Here is an 18,710-nt window from a genome sequence, read left to right on the forward strand (position 1 = left end):
GAAGTAGTCTTAATAAGAAATAGTCTAAATGTATTTGGATTAACAGGGAATGTTGGAACAATGAATTAATACATTCAGGTTGCCAGTACCCAAAAAATTCCATCTAACCCATTGATTTCCTTCTTCTTGTAATTTTCTGACCTATAATTTACCCCAAATATACACAAAGAATGTAATTTCAGTTCTGTTGCAAAGTTGAAATTTAATCTTAAAATGATCTGAAGATACAAAATTTTATTGTTTATGGGGACAAACCCTAAAGGTCATATATTTATTTCCCATCTTCGTAGTTTAATTTTGAGATAAATATACCATTTCAAGTTTAGGTAGAAAATAAATGCTCATGTTAAAAAGCAAAATCATTTTACTAGCTGTTTTAGAAGTTTGAGGTAAAGTGTATATACTTTTTTGAGAATATTGATCCTTTTCCCAGTCAGAATTATTTGCTCAATTCAGTCCACACTTTCATGTAATTTTATTGTCTTCAAAAAAGGAATGCTTCGTTGATTTATCATTCAACAATAGCATCCAAAAAAGCATTGCCCACTTCTAATTTAACTAGTTGGATCTTTGCACTTCTCTAGGTCAATCATATCCTGGAAAACCTCAGATAGTAAGATGTCGTTCTCTAGAAAAGGAAACCTTTTCATGTTGGTGGAAGCCTGGCTCAGATGGAGGACTCCCTAACAATTACACCCTGTTCTACAGCAAGGACAGGTAACAAGTGGTGCATATGTACTCTGTAAGTGATTAAGTGATGGTTATAACAGACCAAGAGAATGACAACATTAATTTATGAAGTTGTTTTTATGAATCCATTTTTACCTTAGATAGACAACAGTTGTTGTCATATTTTCTTCCCTTGTTGGAAGAAAACGTGACCACTGACATCCCCAAATCTTCAGCCTGTCCCTCCTGAAACTCATCTACCAAAAATCCCACTTGTCTGAAGATGTGCTGGAAACAAAGGCATGTTTGCCTATCTTTTTGGGAAGCACACAGCTTTCAGCTGAAAAGCACTGAAGCATAAGAGCACCACAGGGCAGCAGATCTCCCATCACCCCAGCCGCGGAGCAAAGCAGGGCATTGGTCACCTCCCTGGGGACAGGGACAGGCTGAGGCCAGGGTGGGCCAGGACATCAGCTCATGGGCTGGGCAGGCTCAGGGAGCTGTGACTGGGAAAGGCAGGGCTGTGTGGAGCTGGAGACCAGCTGAACTGGGGTCCTGGGACCCAGGTCCCCATGGAGAGGCTGGGAAGGGGCAGTGAGGGCTGGTGGGGCCCTTGAGGCCCTGCCAAGGAGCTTTTCCATTTCCATGCACACCAAAGCCCCCTTCTGGACTCTGGTCATTTTTTCTCCTGTTGGTTTTCTGGTTCCCAAAGTGCAATGAAATCAGACATGGGTATCACATCTCAAAAGTTAATATTTTGGTAAATCCTCAACTCCCTCATCCTGCTCAGGAATGAAGTGTATATGTTTGGCAACTTTACTTGATCTGTCCATCTTTCTTTAGCTTTGTACTTTCTTCCTGAAAACAGTTTTTGAACAGGGACAAGTAAGCAGGGATTTTGAGAGACTAAATTTTTTTTATAAATCCAGGGAGATGTAGAATAGGTAAGATAAATCCTCAGAAATCCCTTCTACATTTAAACATTCCAAATCACTAAGGAGAAAAATATGCAGTCTTTAATGAAGTTACCACACACAATGATTATTTGAGAACTTTTATTTTATGAAAGCCCAGATGTTTTTGTCTTGATCAAAAAGTTTAATGAACATTTTAATTCATACCTGTCACTGCCCAGAGCCATTCTGCTTAGAGAAGGATAGGAGTGCTTATCCATTTATTAAACCTGCTGAACCCAGGCTCTGCCAAACATTTAAGACCTGGGCCACAATTGGCTTTCTAGGCTCATTTTTTGTTAGGTACAGACCCCTTTCTCCCATCTTTTCTTTGTGAACTGTATCAAAACTGCCTGGAAAATAAGAAACCTTATTACTGATGATACATAAAGCATAATAGTAGAATTAATTTTTATTCTTGTTCCACATCAGCTGATGCTTTGGGTTTGTATAGTTTTTCTCACCTGAGGTAGGTTGTGAATACATCACCTAGGCCAGCTTTGAGCACAAAACAATCCCTCTCCTAAAGAATCCAAAGACCCATAAAAAGGCAATAGTTACTGACTGTGAAGTAATTTTTTGATATGTTTGTGATGATGATCATGTTAAAAAGCAAATAAATTGACATCATGAAGGTCGTTGTCTTTTGTGCGACCACACAGCACATACAGGACAACCAAGGGATCAGACCCAGCCAAGAGAGATTTAGGAATGGCAGGTCCTGCTTGATCTCCTTTTATGAACAGGTGACCCTTTCAGGAGAGGCTGTGGATGTAGTCTGCCTGAACTTCACCAAAACCTTTGACAATGTCTCCCACAGCATTCTCTTGGAAAGTCTGGCAGCCCATGGCTTGGACAGGAGCACCCTTTGCAGTTAAGAACTGGCTGATGGCTGGGCCTAGGGAGTGGTGGTGAACTGTGCTGCATCCACCTGCAGTTGGTCACTAGTGGTGTCCTTAAGGAATCAGTGCTGGGGCCAGTCCTGCCTGATATCTTTATTGATGATCTGGATGATAGGATTGATAGGGCCCTTAGTCAGTTTGCATATGACACCAGGCTGGGCAGGAGTTTTGATCTGTTGGAGGCCAGGAAGACTCTGCAGAGAGATTTGCATTGAGGCCGATGGTGTGAGAAGCAGCCAGGCCAAGTGCCAGGTCCTGTCCTTGGTCACAATAACCTCATGCAACACCAGGCTGGAGTAGAGTGGCTGGAATGTGGCTCAGCAGAGAAGGACCTGGGAATGAACCTGAGCCATTGTGTACCCAGGTGGCCAAGAAGGCCAGTGACATCCAGCCTGTGTCAGCAATAATGTGGCCAGAAGGACCAAGACGGTGATGTCCCCCTGTACTCGGCACTGGTAAGGCCTAAATCCTGTGTGCAGTTCTGGGCCCCTCACTGCAAGAAAGACATTGAGGTGCTGGAACATGACCAGAGAAGGGCAACAGAAATGGGGAAGGGTCTGGAGCACGAGTCCTGTAAGAAGCAGGTGAAGGATCTGGGGATGTTTATCCTGAAGAAAAGAAGGCTCAGGGATCACCTTACCACTCTACAACTCCCTGAAACGAGGCTGTACTCATGTGTGGGTCAGTCTCTTCTCTGAGGGCATAGTGACAGGACAAGAGGAAACAGCCTTAAGCTGCACTAGAGGAGGTTCAGGCTGGACCTCAGGAAGAATTTCTTCACTGAAAGGATGGGTAGGCATTGGAATGGGCTGCCCAGGGAGGTGGGCAGTCAGCATTTCTGGAGGTGTTCAGGAAACTACTGGACATGGCACTTGGTGCTATGGTCTGGATGACAAGATGGTCAAAGCTTGACTGGACTATCTTAGAGGTCTTTTCCAACCTAAATGATTCTCTGACCTTGCTGAAAACAAACTAATCAATAAAAGAACTCTCTGCCATAGGGTCCATAAGTTTAATTTCTAGGGGTAGTATGCAAAGATATTTAACAACTTACCTAATTGAAGTAAATATTTTTCATTTCCCTCTTACTTGCTTATAAATATTGTTAAAATTTCTTTGTTCTGTCTCTGAAAATTTCTGTTTCTGTTCTTTTGTTGATTTATTCCTATGTATAAACAAAGGGGCGAAAGCATTCATCAAAACAACTGCAGTAAAAATGTAAATGAAGCATTTATGGCAATGGCATTTGACATGTACCAAATGTTTCCAAGAGATGGGATTATAGATATATATAAAATAATTTTTTATATATATGTATATATATATTCATTTTTTTACATTTACTAATATTATATATCTCTATAAGTTCTTTTTGTGATTATGTGTATGTATATATATATATATATATATATATATATATATATAATTTCAGATTTCTCTGTTGAATCTAGTCCATTGCTAGAATATTATCTGCTTTGCTTCATTTTCTAACTTTTTAAATCATTTTGTTTCAGTGAAGAAAAAATATATGAATGTCCAGACTACCTAACATCAGGTCCAAATTCCTGCTACTTTGATAAAAACCATACTAATCCCTGGACAACATATATTATCACCGTAATGGCAACAAATGAGATTGGAAGTAACAGCTCAGATCCTCAGCATGTGGATGTAACTTCCATAGGTAAAACCAAATAATGAAATGGAAGAGAAACTAGTTGGAGATATGTGCAGTTTTTAATCCCAGAATAGGTAGTGGTGAAAGATTACTTTCCTCAGGATGTGAAACTTCCTATTGAGAAGTGTTTGTTTACAGATAATCTAAAATATGCATGTTAAATGTATGCGAAAACTGTGTTTTAATTCTAAATTAAGTATCTGCATACTTGATTGTAGGAATTTCATGTATGAGTATGTAAAAATTTTAACTTTAACTGAAAAATTTGCTTCAGTTTCTAGTTGTCTGCAGTATTTTAATTAGACTCAGTGTAGATTATAAAATTTTCAAATTAGGCTAAGCCACCAAATATTTCAAATGTAAAAATCTTTTTAACTGCTGGCATTGCAGTCTTGGAAGGGTAAAAATAACTGCCTGAGCATTGTGCAGACTTTTTGTAGTACTTTATACTCCTGACTCCATTCTACTTTCTGCACACACATAATATACCATTTTAATTAAAATATACCTAGTGTTTCTAGCAGTGAAATAGCTGACATTTTAGTTTTGCAGGAGTGGCCTTACAAAATAATGATTTGTATTTCCTTAGCTTGACAAATTTACTCTTGACTTGAGCAAAGTAAGATTTGCTGATACTGTTGGAAATCAGGAGCTAGTTAAACTCATTGAGGAGAAAGAAAAAATAAAAGACTTCTTCATTATCCTTTTACAGTGCTGAATTATCTGAAATTAACATACAAAACAATAAAGGAGGTGTTTTTTTCTGAGAGAAATTTAAATGGCACACTTTTCCTTCATTTATACAGTTCAACCAGATGCTCCTGTGAACCTCTCTCTAGAAACAAACACATCTGCTAACCTGTCATACCTTTGGGCAAAATGGTCTCCACCCCCATTAGCTGATGCCAACTCTAATTCGCATGTGTATCACTATGAGCTACGACTAAAGCCTGAGGAAAAGGAAGAGTGGGAGGTGAGGAAAAAAATTATTTATTTTCTGAATGTTCTATGCAGTGAATTCTCTTGTCTCAGTTTAATTGGTTCTATAAAAATGTAAGAACAGAAAAATTATTGTAACCAGATCTGATTAAAGAAAGAAAAATAATGGAGTGGTCTGTAGAGACTGTGAAATTTAAGATATTTACATAATTATCCTAGTGTTATGTATGACAAAACCCAGTTATCATCATCTTCTTCAACATGATCAGTTGAAGGCACCTGCCCCTCAGAAATTCTGTTGTGACCTCCTCACATTTAGCCATTTCTGACGTTCCCCACCTGTTGCCATATTTCTACTGAATCAGCTTCAGTACTGCTGCAGTTAAGTTTTCAGGACAAAATGTCATTCTTGAACATAGAGTCATGTGTCCTAAATGCTGCCTAGTTTGTTGATGCCTTAATGATGGAGAATGCTATGCATTTTGAAATAGTTCTGAGGAGAAATTAGAAGGGTCTGAGAAACTCACTTGAAGCCACTCAGAAGAATTTCAGTGGGGTTTATATGTGCACTGGATGACTTGTAATGCTCCTTGCCTTATGGATCTGATGATGTATTAGGAAGTCTACAATTCAATATTTTCTTGAATATCAGAATCAGCAGTGATTTTTTTTTTTTTTTTTTTTTTTTGCTAAATCACTACTTTTGCTTCTTGGTAATTGATATCTTATAAATACCCAGATTAAATCCCTGACTTTCAGAAATCGGTAACTCATGCCTGTTCCTTTATGGTTTATTCGTTGAAGTGGTCCAATTCTTTATTATTTTCCCAGTCCATTTTCTTTTACAGACAGTATCTGTCGGAATGCAGACACACTATGAGGTGAGCAGCCTGAAAGCTGGGGTGAAGTACATTGTTCAGGTGCGTTGCATGCTAGACCTCGGAGAATGGAGTGAGTGGAGCTCAGAAAGAAGCATTCAGATCCCCAAAGGTGAGTGGATGATTGCTGCTCTGTAAATTGCTTTTAAAGTAGCAGGTTCAATGCTGTGAAGGTGTCTAAATGCCCGTCCTGAAAACCTGGCCTCTCACACAGATACTTTGTAGTGCTCAGTGAATTTTACCATACTTTCTGTGTAATTGCTTTGTTAATCTTGTTGATCTGGTCAGGATCCTCTGCTGAAACTGGCTATGATAAACAGGGTGGGATTTACTAGGAAGTCACTTCTGATACAGGCATGCCTAAATAATTTATTGTCCCTGTCCCTTTATTTAGAAATCTTGTTAATTTTACCTGTAGCTATAAATATCAGGTAATGTTTTTTGTGTAAGAGCCTGGACTGAAAGCCCTGATGACACTTACAGATACTATTACATGGAAGTCACTATCTGTGTTTTACTGGATTTGAGTAGACACACTAAATATGTATCAATCATATCTTGTTGCCAGACACTTTAGCCTAGTTGTCTCAAAACTTCTTCAGTTACTGCTTGTGTTATTCATTATTTCACACGGACATTGTTGAAGTATTCTTAATAGAAAAATAGTTTTAAATGTCCCATTTTCAGATCTACCTTAAGCATTTAGAAATTTGGAAAATCAAATATCTCTGCTGTACATAGTAGAAAATATATATTATTGATGTAATAGGGATATTTTTGCCACAAATACATAACTGCAAAAGTTTCAATGACTTCCGGGTTTTGACAAGCATCATCCTCTTCAAAATTTAAGCATTTTTCTCTGCCCAGTTCTTAAGTGCTGTTCTTGAAACTATAAAAACTTGCTCAGGAGCAATCATGCAAGTAGCCTGAGTAATGAACATAAAAACATTACAGTGAAATATGAGAGCTACTTCTTTGTATATTTTGAGTACTTCAGAAGAAAATTACTGGCAGGAACACCAACAAATAGACATACATTTACGTTCTTAATTTTTTAGCTGTAATCAAAAGAAGATGACAGCATACCTTTCAAACAAACACAATAGTCTTAAAACACATCTTTTGTGAAAAAAAAAATTGATTTTGTATGCAGTGGTTTAATTCCAGCTGGCAACACACCAGCACACAGCTGCTCACTCGTATGTCCCCATGGTGGAATGAGGGGAAGAATCAAAGGTAAAATCTGTGGGTTGGGATAAGAACAGTTCAATAATTAAAACAAAGTAAAATGTAATAGTAATAATAATAATAATTGTAGATGATGATGATGATGATGATGATGATGATGATGATCATGATGATAAAAAAAGGGGGAAAAAATATGGACAATATATTTGCTCACCCACTGCTGATCAATGCCAGACTCCATTTCTGAATCCTGATGGGCACTGGTTCTGGGTAACTCCTAAGTTTGTATGCTGGGGTGATGTTCTATGGAGTGGAGTGTCCCCTTGGTCAGGTCACCTGTCCTGTCTATAGGACCTCCAGCCTTTTTCTTCTGTTTTGTATCTCTTCACTGACAGAGCGAGAGACACAAAAATGTCCTTGATTTAGGATAAACATGACTTAGTGACGAAATAGCCCTATAATATGAAAATTATTTTCATATTGTATCCAAACCACAGCACCATACCAGTTACTGAGAAGAAATTATCTCTATCATAGCTGAAACCAGAACACCATAGAAAATACATTGGACAGTAGAATGGATTTCAAATAATTTTATAGAGCCTGCTATGACAGTATTTCAACTTTCCTTACGAGATTTTGGGGCGGAAGAAAGCCACAGGCAAACCAAAACTGTTCTTCAGTGCAGCTGCAGTAAGAAAGAATTCTCAATCCAGAATCTGAATTCTGAATCTGAATTCTGATGGCTGAAAGTAGCAAATCATTGCCCTAAGCAGCAAATGGTCCTTCCTTTCCTGTGCCACTACGAAGCAAAACTTTTTCTTTTTTCCTGTTCCTGATTTTCTGTTTTCCTGTTTTCCTGTTTTCCTGTTCTCTGCTTGACATTGTTTTACAAATTCAAGGTGGACCTAACGGATTAAACTTACTGATTGGTTAATTTCTTGATCTCTTACAGAACGGTTACCTCCTGAAAAGCCTATAATAATAAAGTGCCGTTCTCCTGAAAAAGAAACATTTACTTGTTGGTGGAAACCTGCTTCAGATGGAGGACTCTTGACCAAACACACTTTGCTTTACAGCAAAGAGGGGTAATAAGTGCTGTATAGTTATTCAGTGTTTTGTTGGAAGGACCTGGAAAATCAGTCCTCATTGGTTTCTTATTTTGGGAGATGCCATTTTCTGTAGTTCATGGTTTTGTCCAGTGGCATGTTATGGCATCACACTAAAGCATCGACATGTCTAAGATTGAAATGTTTAATCTTGGTCTCTTTATAATGGCAGGTATATAATTACTGTGAATTCTGTCTTTTCATTGCTCATCAACAATGTATTAATAAACAATACAACTGCACAGTCCTAAAACTCTTCAACCACCCAATCTTAGAAATAAAACTTTCCAAAATTAGCAGATACTAAAACTTTTATCTCCTGATAAGACTTGTTTTGCACTAGTATTCGTAAGACATGAATCCTCCTGGTTTCTGTAGTAATCTTTCCTTGGAACTCAGAAAAAGTGCTAAACATTCATTTTAAAGAAAGTGTCAGTCAGTCTTGTGAACCTTTTTTAGGTCCTTTTTAGTTCACTTAGTACTGCTCTACCTTGCAATTACCTAAATAGATGCTAAACTCTGTAACTGTCAGCTGAGACCCCACTCTTGGTGTAAAAAGACAGGCCCTGGTCCAGCCAGGTATGGCAGAGTAAGAGGTCCACATCCACAGCTTTTTCTTTTGTTATTGTGCATCTAGGAAGAGCATGAAAACAAAGACTACATACTCAAATTTTCTCTCCAACCCCTCCTCTGACTTTGGAAAGTGTGGGTATGGATGTGAAGGAGAGCACAAAGGTTTTTTTTTTTTTTTTAATGATCAAGAGATGAAAGACCAAATAAATTCTGAAAGCATATTAGTGTAATATGCAGAATTCCTGTAAGTGTCAGATGAACATTGGAAATACATAGTATTTAATAGATAGGTTAGAGGACTTCAGCAATCACTTCTACTCAGTCTCTGGAATATGTAGGGGCTATGGGCTGTGCAGTGGACAGTGGCTTTCAGAGAAGGAAGAGCTGTGCTGTACTAGCCCAGAGCTGCATCTGCAATAGCCTAAATCCTTCAGGCTTTGTGGTGTTTACTTTGTGGGGAAAATGCTGAGTACAGTCTCTGGGATTGTCCAATGACTCTCTAGTCTGGAAGAAGTTTTCTGATTTTCTTCACATTGCCAGGTGTGAAAAATCAGATCCAGCCCTAAATAACGCTGAAGTACTAGTAACCAAAATCAGGTGTTTTAGTCTGTGTAACCTAATCACTGGGATTCTTTCATTTCAGAGAAGAAAAAGTTTATGAATGTCCAGATTACAAAACTGCAGGCCCCAATTCGTGCTACTTCGATAAAAAGCACACCTCTTTCTGGACCATATACAATATTACTGTGAGGGCAACTAATGAAATGGGAAGTAATGTCTCTGATCCTCATTATGTGGATGTGACTTACATAGGTAAGAGTTAAAAAGTAGCTTCTGTGGAACCAAATTATTCAGAATCATGGGTTTTGACACAAGAATTTTAATTTCAGCTCTCCTCATATGTAGTATTATATCCAAGTTAAAAACTTATACAAATAAGGTATTCCTTAGTGTAATAACAAATCAATATTCATCCCTTTGCCATCTTATTTTCAGAAGAAGCCAAAAATGCTAAAAGCTTAAACATTATGTTTAGATAAACATTTATTGGTTTTCCATATTTCTTGTAGTCAAACCCTAAGAAACATCATCCAGCTAAAATCTTTTTTCCACTGTACAAGCAACAGAAATCAATCTGATCTTTTAACTAATAATACTTAAATCTGATTACCCAAAAGTAGTTTCCAGACCCAAGAGAAACTGCATTAGTGCTTTTTATAGCAGTGTACTGATAATCTCTTTCTCAGACTTTTTCTACAGAGTGACTGTGGACAAGTAATTAGGGTTTTATCTAAGAGAACGGAACATTATCCTTGATAACCATTTTGTTGTCAAGGATCTGGCTGCCAGGAGTCTGGCAACTGGAAAAAGGCTGTTGGATAAATGGCTTTATATTTTACCTCAAAGTGATGACCTGATGAATCTTAGATCGGACAGTGGTAAAATACATGCACAATATGCAGAAGCTCTACCTCAGAACTGAGGAAGATGCAAGTCTGACTGTAGAAGAAACCTGTGTTCTGTTTCAGTTTATTTTTGAAATACAGACAGAGCTTTAATATGCTGTTTTGGTTTACTTTTACATGTCCTTACTTAAAAGTGTAGGGGTCATGCAGTTGTGTTTTCTGAATGTAAAAGATGGAGGGGACAAGTTTCATTAGCTGCATCCATGTTTTCAGTGTTCCTAAATATTTGTGCCAAGCTTTGATAAGATTATGGTAGAACACAACTTTCATAACATAACATTAAATATGTTAACTTTGAAATACAGTTGTGGGGTAAAGTAACAATAAATGGAAATGTAAGAAGAAATAATTTTGATGATAAATGGTCAAGGCAAATCTCAACATGAATTCAGCATACTTACTGCTGTTTAGGGGTGTTTTAAAATTCATAAATCCATACTTACTTTATCTGAAAACTCTTGATTTCTATATCCCAGTAGCAGTTCTAAATTACCAGACCCAATGGAGATGGCAATCCTTCACTCACATAATTTTATATTTCTTCCTAAGCTGCAAGGAAAAAGGTCCCTTAGATTCTTATTGAAAGTTCTTTTATTTCAACAGTACAGCCAGATCCTCCTGTGAATATAACTCTGGAATTAAAAAAGTCAATAAACAGAAAACCATATCTGGTCCTGACATGGTCTCCACCCCCACTGGCTGATGTCAGATCTGGATGGCTTACCCTTGAATACGAATTGCGACTAAAGCCTGAGGAAGGAGAGGAATGGGAGGTAAGAATGTCACAAGTTTTTGCTAGATAATGTTTTCTGACCAGCTCCATTTTGTCAGCCAGGTCCCACACCTGAATGTAATGAAGCAGATAATCTAAATAGTTAATAATTTTTCAAAAGTACTTGTGTGATGTATGATTGCCTGCTGGTATCTCAGATGCTGCTGTACAATAGCAGGTGATAAAGTATTTGTTTCTAATTGTGGTCATTATTTATTAATAATATTGGCATTGTAGTTTAAATTGTTCCTTCTCATTTATCACGTTTCTTTCATGATAATTTGCTCTTAACCACAGGCACTCCTTAGATAACAGAAAGCTCAGTGACATTACAAAAAATAATTTAAATTTATATAAATAACCATTAGGTAGTAACTGTAGTGGCCACACAACAATAATATTTTTTTATGGCCAGGATCTACAACTTAAACAGCTGAATGGCAAATTAAAGACTCCAGCTATTGCTATTTGACTCCATCCCCTTCTTGTCTACACAACTTCCAAACCACCTCTGTATCTCCTCCTGCCTTCCCCCTCCCACTGCACTTCCCTCTGGCCATTGCAAGGCCTACTTTGTATTACCCTGTGCATTTCCACAATTCCACATTCCCTCTTCCTCTCTGCATTTTCTTTCTCCATCTCTGTTTCTTCCTCCCTCATTCATCTCAGCCTCCTCCTCTTCCTGTCACCATTGCAGTTCCTACCATTACCACAGCCTCTCTCCTATTTGCCATAATTTCATTATGTTTTTACAGCAGTTTAATTTGCACTGTATACCAGAGCCAGATCTCATTCCCACCTGCTAGAAAGCTAAACCATAGATATAAAATAAAGTTACCATTATTCCATACCTGCTCAACAATTATTAGGCAAAGATATCCAGAATCATTCTATATTCCCATCTTGATTACCAAAACCTTAGCTGTGACATTTATTTTATTTCCAGACTATTTTTGTTGGACAGCAAACACAATGCAAAATGTTTAGTTTAAATCCTGGAAAGAGGTACATTGTACAGATTCACTGCAAACCAGACCACCATGGATTGTGGAGTGAGTGGAGCCCAGAAATGTATATTGAGATCCCTACTGGTGAGTGGCCAGGCATCCCTTCCGTAATTGTTATTACATGCAAGTCCATGTTATATTTTTTGTTAGCTGTTTGTGGCACCCATGCAGATCCCTTAGTTTCCCTAGGACAGACAAGAACATCATTGCTGAGGTAACCAAATGCTTATCATCCCTCCACCCCGATACCTTTCCCCTTCATTACTTTATGATAAAGTTAAGAGGGTGAATAATTTCTTTTCTTATTTAAACCATGTCCTTTATGTCTGTTGCCTCATTTGTTCTCTTTATGGTAGTTTTTAATTAAAAGAACACTGGCAACTGCATTACAACTGTGACAGACAACAGAGCGACTGCCTTCAGATAGTAACAGCTCTTCATTATTCTTTATCTGGAATTAATATTAAATAAGCACTTCAGTATAAAAAGTGTTACATTACAATAAAAATCCTTAAAAATATGTAATCCTAGGTCACTTTACCCAGCATTTAATTAATTGTATGATATGTATTTAATAATGAAATGACTACAGGTTTGGTACAACTGGATTTGAAACCAATCTGTATGATTGGCTGTGACAAAATATTCCTCTCCATGCATTTTTGTATGATTTTTTCAAGACAGTTTATTTCCTGTGCAGTACCATTAGTAAAAATTATATTCATTATTTGATATTACAGGGATTGTTGAGATCCATCTGTGCTGCTGAAGACCTCTGTTCAATAATAAATTTGGCCATTTAGGCCAATTTTTAAAATAAAAGTAATTTGTGAGGTTTTTTGTATGCTGATTATGCATATGCTATATGTGTGTCCATTAATAATTCTGTTTTTTTCTTAGACTTTAGAGTAAAAGATATGGTTGTGTGGATCATTGTTGGTGTCCTGTCATCTCTTATATGTTTAATCATGAGCTGGATAATGATTATGAAAGGGTACAGGTAAGCCACCAATTTCAAAATTGCACGGAGTCCAAGATCAGAGAAAATTTTTCAAAAACAGACTTCTAATATTTGATTCAATTTCCTGTAGTATTTGCCTTAGCTTATAAACTATTAGTTATAGGTTGACTTAATTTGCTAATGATAAAGCATGTTTCTGCTCCTTATGGAAAACAGGCTAAATTCTCAGTTAGTAAAGATCTGTCTCTGTTAGATCTGACTAGTCTCGGTTGATCATGTAATATTCATCAAACATTACTTGGAGTATCCCTTTTCCTGCAGGAGACATGTCTTTGGGTTTTGTCATAATTTCCTAAAGTAAACAAGGTTATCTTATGAGATTGTCTTTCTGGCAGCCTCTCTATCAATTTCCCAAATGATTTCTTAGAATCCTAGCTAATTTCAACCAAATTTGAAAGAGAAAGGTATTGCAAAGATTATTGCTTTTGTACAAGTCTGACAAAAAATACTGGCTGAGTAGAAGAAAGGCATAGAAACTGTGGCGGAAAAGCCATTCTGTTTAGCAGTAGTCAGATGACAATCAAACATGCACAGACAGCACTACTGACCCTCCTGGACTGTGCCTCACTTCACTGTTTCTTGGCCAATGATGAATTTACAATGGTGTTAGAGAACTGGAGGTTCAGGGTCAGAGGACAATTAAAAGAACAGTAGTAATTTTACTTTTCCAGTTGAATAATTTTGTATTACTGGTGTTTTTTATAATACAGCTGAAGGTACTTTATGAGCTGCAATTGGATTTGTCAATTACCCAGCTTGAGAGGCAGACAGGAGACAGAGGTCCAGCTGGGACATATAAGACATGGGAGAAGTGTTTAAAATCTCAGTCATATTCTGAGTAAATGGGAGAACAAATAGTGAGGTAGTATCTGTATTTACACCTGGTATGTTTGCTCTGGGTTTTTTTTAGAATGATGGCCTTTATCCTGCCACCAGTTCCAGGACCAAAGATAAAAGGCATAGATACACATCTGCTGGAGGTGAGTACCACAGCCAACAACAAAAGAATTCACCATGACTCACTATTCCAACTTACGTACTAGCAAACATAGTTACCACAGTAAAGTTTAAAACTGCTTCAGCTAGTCAATGTTGGAAATAAGCAGCACTTTCCAGTTAAACATGTGGAGGATATGTGTGAGTCAAAGTTTTGTCTTTCACTTGTAACAGGAGTTTAAGAACAGGGTGTGTGACTTCCCTGTTTCCTGGGACATAAGGAAATGCCTCTGTGAACTTCCTAGTAGTTCTTATGGAAGATGCTCTCCACGGTCTCTTGCTGTGCTGCAGAGACAGGACATGTCTACACTGCAACTCTCCTCCACTTCCTTCTTGTTAAACTCAGGAGACCCGTACCTGCCAAAAGCTCCCTGCTCCTCCCACATTACAAATATGAATTTTATGTTTCTCTCCCCGCTGAGGAAACTCAGGAATTTTTCTTCCCTTCTTTCAATATTTTCTGCAGCAGTAGAAATCAGTTTTATGTCTAGCAATGTAACCATCAAAGTGTTTGTACATCAAATATGTATATTGTTCACAATTGTTCTAGTCATATAATCCCTAAGTTGACAATGAAAAATTATATCTTCTTCATTATACCTTCAGACAGGAAAATCTGAAGAATTACTGAGTGCTCTTGGTTGCCATGGTTTCCCTCCAACATCAGACTGTGATGAACTACTGATAGAATATCTGGAGGTAGAGGACAGTGAGGATCAGCAACTCATGCCAAGTCATGACACTCCCAGTAAAAATACAAAAATTATACTCAAGGAAACAGATAGTGACTCAGGCAGAGGGAGCTGTGATAGCCCTTCTCTCCTCCCTGTGAAGTGCAGGGAATCCCGCAGCCTTCCATCTACTCTTCAAACACAAGATGTAAGAGCTAAAGAGAAGAAGGGGGGGAAAGGGAGCTGGGACACTCAGTGTGCGACACTCCCTTGTGAGAGCATAAAGCCGTGCACATGGCTGGCAGCTCAGTTACCCAGTAATCAGGCTGCTATGTTTGCCTACCACAGCACTGTGGAGGCATTCAAGATAACACTGAACACCACAAATGTGAACATTTCACCAGTTTTGGTGGGAAATGAAGAAAATCGTCAGTCACTGTATCCTATTGCTGAAACTGTGTATGATGACCTGGAAAAGATAAGTGAGATGGAGTATTCCAAAACTGACCAAACCACAGTGCAGGTCAGACAAAACGAACATAGTAACAAGTCACCTTTCCTGAATCCGAAACTAATGGACTATGTAGAAGTTCATAAAGTCAGACAAGATGAGGAGCCAACACTATTACTGAAACATAAAGAAAACAGTGGTAAGACCAAAAAATGCACTGTTCCAGGAACCAGCAAAGAATACACCAAGGTCTCAACAGTTGTGGACCATCATATTTTAGTATTACTGCCAGATCAGCGCGGCCAGAACACACCTGTATCTCAAGAACCTGTGGCAGAAACATCTCAGAACCCTCAGCAGAGTCAAGCTGAGAAGAATACAAGCTACAGCACAACAACTCCAAGTGACCCCAGAAGAGACACCAGTGGATCAGACTACATGGATCCATCTTCCTTTATGCCCTCCTTTAAATAACCTTTTAGTACAGCACATACTTAGTAGTTACACATAGTAAAACAAAATCACATAGCAAACAGTTCTTTAGAAAAGCCTGGCCTCCTATGTGCATTGTACAGGTAATAAAATATTCTGTGAGTTGAAGTAATAGTCGTGGACATAAATCCTGGATCATTAGCACACATTTCTGACACAGTGAAATGAGGAAATGGGTCTTGTCTGTCACAAAAAATGCATTGTAAAATAATTATTCAGTTCCACAAAACTTGGTTGATGAAGCCTGAGGAAATACCACAGATTCAACAAAGATGAAACCCATTGGTATGGGTCAGTCAGCAAACCATAGTGATCTGAGCAGTTCCTGCATTAGATAAATCATTGCACAACTGTATTCTTACCTACAATGTGTTTTCTTCTGAATGCATTCTGACACTGCATTAAGTTTTCTTTATCTTTTTTTCTCAGTCCTTGAGAAAAAGGAGCTCTTGCACATGACAAATCTCATATAAAAGCGAATGTATTCTACAAATGGCAGCGAAATAACAAATTATTCTAAACATATTTTTGCTTTTTTTCAATGTGACAGAAAACTGCATCCCATTTATATCCTAGTCCAGACAAACCAAAATGAAAAAGAACATATAAGGATAACATATGATATACTGCCTTACTGTATATAATACACAATTTTACTTTAATATAAGCCCATATGTTTAACTATGTATTTTTAAAGGCTATTTTTCTATTACCAAAAAAAGAGCAAAATAAAATATTTTTTAATTTCCCAATGTTATTTAGCTGCCTAGGAACTTTTCTCTTTCCTTCTGCTGAGGCAGTAACAAGTAAAGCTATAATTTCTATACAAAGCATAAAATTAAACTTTATAATTAAGAATATGGAGACATTTTTAAACTATATTTCTAATATATTACAGATATATTACTATTTGATTGTAAATTATTTGTTTCACAGGTTTTTTTATTACCTGTAATTATAGAATTAAAATAGAGTTTAGGTTTTGAGACCCGAGGTTCTTTCCCTTTGAATTTGTACTCTGATGCCAATTGTAAATGACATGGGGCTCTCCTGTATCCTGCACTTTTCTCTGAGCCTGGAAGTAAAGTTTGAAGTCAGATTTTTCATGATGAATTTATGAACATTAGTTTTGAAATCTGCCTCCAAGGTCTGATTCAGACCTCCACTGAAAAAGCAGTGGGAATGAGGAGATGAGTCCATGTACTTGGGCTGGTCATGTGTCCCCAGAACAGCAGTGGGAACAGTAAGGGTCCATTATATCCCATGTAACTGAAGACAGAATTAAAATGATACTGTATTGGCTGTAAAATTGCTCTGGCCTTCCTTCTTGAAACAAAAGTTTAGTTGACTCCAGAAAAGTATGACCATGTGATGACTGGTTAAAAGTGGGCCAAGTATTTAGCCAGAATCTCTAGCTTCAGGGGAAACTGGAAACTTAAGGTGAGGTAATGATCCTGTACCTGTGGAGGAGAGTGTATTTGATAGATGGGCTCTCTTTTGTTAGTCTCCTTCCTGAACAGCTTTACTTCCGTGCATATTTTTTATGCACTGAGCAAGCCTTCCTGCAGTATTACGTACCTGCTTCAGAGCCAGGAAAAAGAGAATTTCAGATTTTGAAGGTCCCAGAATGCCATATCTAATTCAGCAAATCAGATTCTCACCCTTTACCTTCAAAGCCATGGAACTGCTCAAGCACAGATTGGTAGAACCACCTAGCCTTTGCACAGGCAGGACATTAGAACTTAACTAATTATCTGTGTGTCTATAAACATACATGCTAGTGTAGACTGTAACATTAGGGTGGCATCAGATTTAGAGCCTGTCCTCTACACAGGCAGCTGCCCACTTTCAGGGTCTGATCAGAGCAGTCTGGATGCTTCACTGAAGGTGTGGAAAGGTATCCTGGATTCCTAATTCAACCGCTTATTTAACACATGAAGGCATGAAGGGGCTACTCCACGTATCAAACATAAAACTGTTCAGTTATAGTTAATTGAACAATTTTACTGTAGATACTCCATCTGTAGTATAGTATATCTTAACAGACTTCCAGAGATGCTAGAAGTACTGCAAAGAAACTCTTTGAGTTATGAGGAAACTTGTGTGTGTGGAAGCATGTAAGCTGACAACACACTGTGTCTGACAGTGTTTCATTAACCCTGCGGTTTTCTGACTAAATCTGACAGAGCTAACAGGATCAGACACATTCCTCTTTCTTTATACAGATAGCTCTATCTGTGTTGTTTCCTACACCTAATGATGTGCATAAAGATATGCTGCTACAGGCCTTTTGGGATGTATCTAGTAATGCACAGAAGCTGTACTATCTCATCAAGCCTAGAGCCTAAAGATGGTCCTTATAAAGTAGACTTCTTGGGTTAGAACACTGATGTACAACAGCAACAGGCTGTTCCCGCCGTATCTTTTTACCTGAAGTTACTTTTCACCTGAAGCAAACAGACACAACAGTTAGCAGATTTTAAATGTATGATTCATTCTGCTTAACGGTAGGCATGTGTGCCTCCAATAATCCACACAGAAGGAGAGTCAAGGAGTTTCTCTGCGTTGTCATAAATGAATACTGAAACTGTAAAATAGCTGTAGCCTAAATTGCTTCATGTGGTGTTGAGCATCTCCCACCTTTGCTGATTAATGTCTCAATATGCCAAATCATCATGGCTCCCTGTGAAAAGGGGCAGTCAGCTACAGTGGAAAAGCTGCATTTGCTTGCTGCTTTGAAGTTTTGGGGGATTTACAGGCTAAATGTAATTTGAACGCATTGTCATAAATGTATTTAATACTTGAAGAGGAACAAATGTGCAGATAGATTAATTTTCCCTTCAGTTTTTATATTTTCCAAAACACCTTGTTCTTCTCAGTGGCAGAGCTTCTGAAAGTGACCTTAAACACCTGAAAGTACATTAAAAAAATAAAATACTAGT

The 18,710-nt window shown here is 37.8% G+C and overlaps 1 protein-coding gene across 1 annotated transcript in view; it reads left to right on the forward strand.

Moving 5' to 3' along the window:
* PRLR (prolactin receptor) overlaps nt 1-15,750 on the forward strand; it is an 80,738-nt gene extending 64,988 nt beyond the window's left edge. Inside the window, exons 3-13 of the mRNA XM_041419225.1 lie at nt 585-717; nt 4,039-4,208; nt 5,009-5,175; nt 5,990-6,131; nt 8,166-8,298; nt 9,536-9,705; nt 10,962-11,131; nt 12,077-12,221; nt 13,038-13,137; nt 14,069-14,138; nt 14,761-15,750. Coding sequence (XP_041275159.1) covers nt 585-717; nt 4,039-4,208; nt 5,009-5,175; nt 5,990-6,131; nt 8,166-8,298; nt 9,536-9,705; nt 10,962-11,131; nt 12,077-12,221; nt 13,038-13,137; nt 14,069-14,138; nt 14,761-15,750 — 2,390 coding nt within the window. The remainder of the gene's footprint in view (nt 1-584; nt 718-4,038; nt 4,209-5,008; nt 5,176-5,989; nt 6,132-8,165; nt 8,299-9,535; nt 9,706-10,961; nt 11,132-12,076; nt 12,222-13,037; nt 13,138-14,068; nt 14,139-14,760) is intronic.
* The last annotated feature ends 2,960 nt before the right edge of the window (nt 15,751-18,710 follow it).

The sequence above is a fragment of the Onychostruthus taczanowskii genome, unplaced genomic scaffold, assembly GCF_017590055.1.
Source record: "Onychostruthus taczanowskii isolate IOZ18803 unplaced genomic scaffold, ASM1759005v1 scaffold108, whole genome shotgun sequence".
NCBI classification, from domain to species: Eukaryota; Metazoa; Chordata; class Aves; order Passeriformes; family Passeridae; genus Onychostruthus; species Onychostruthus taczanowskii.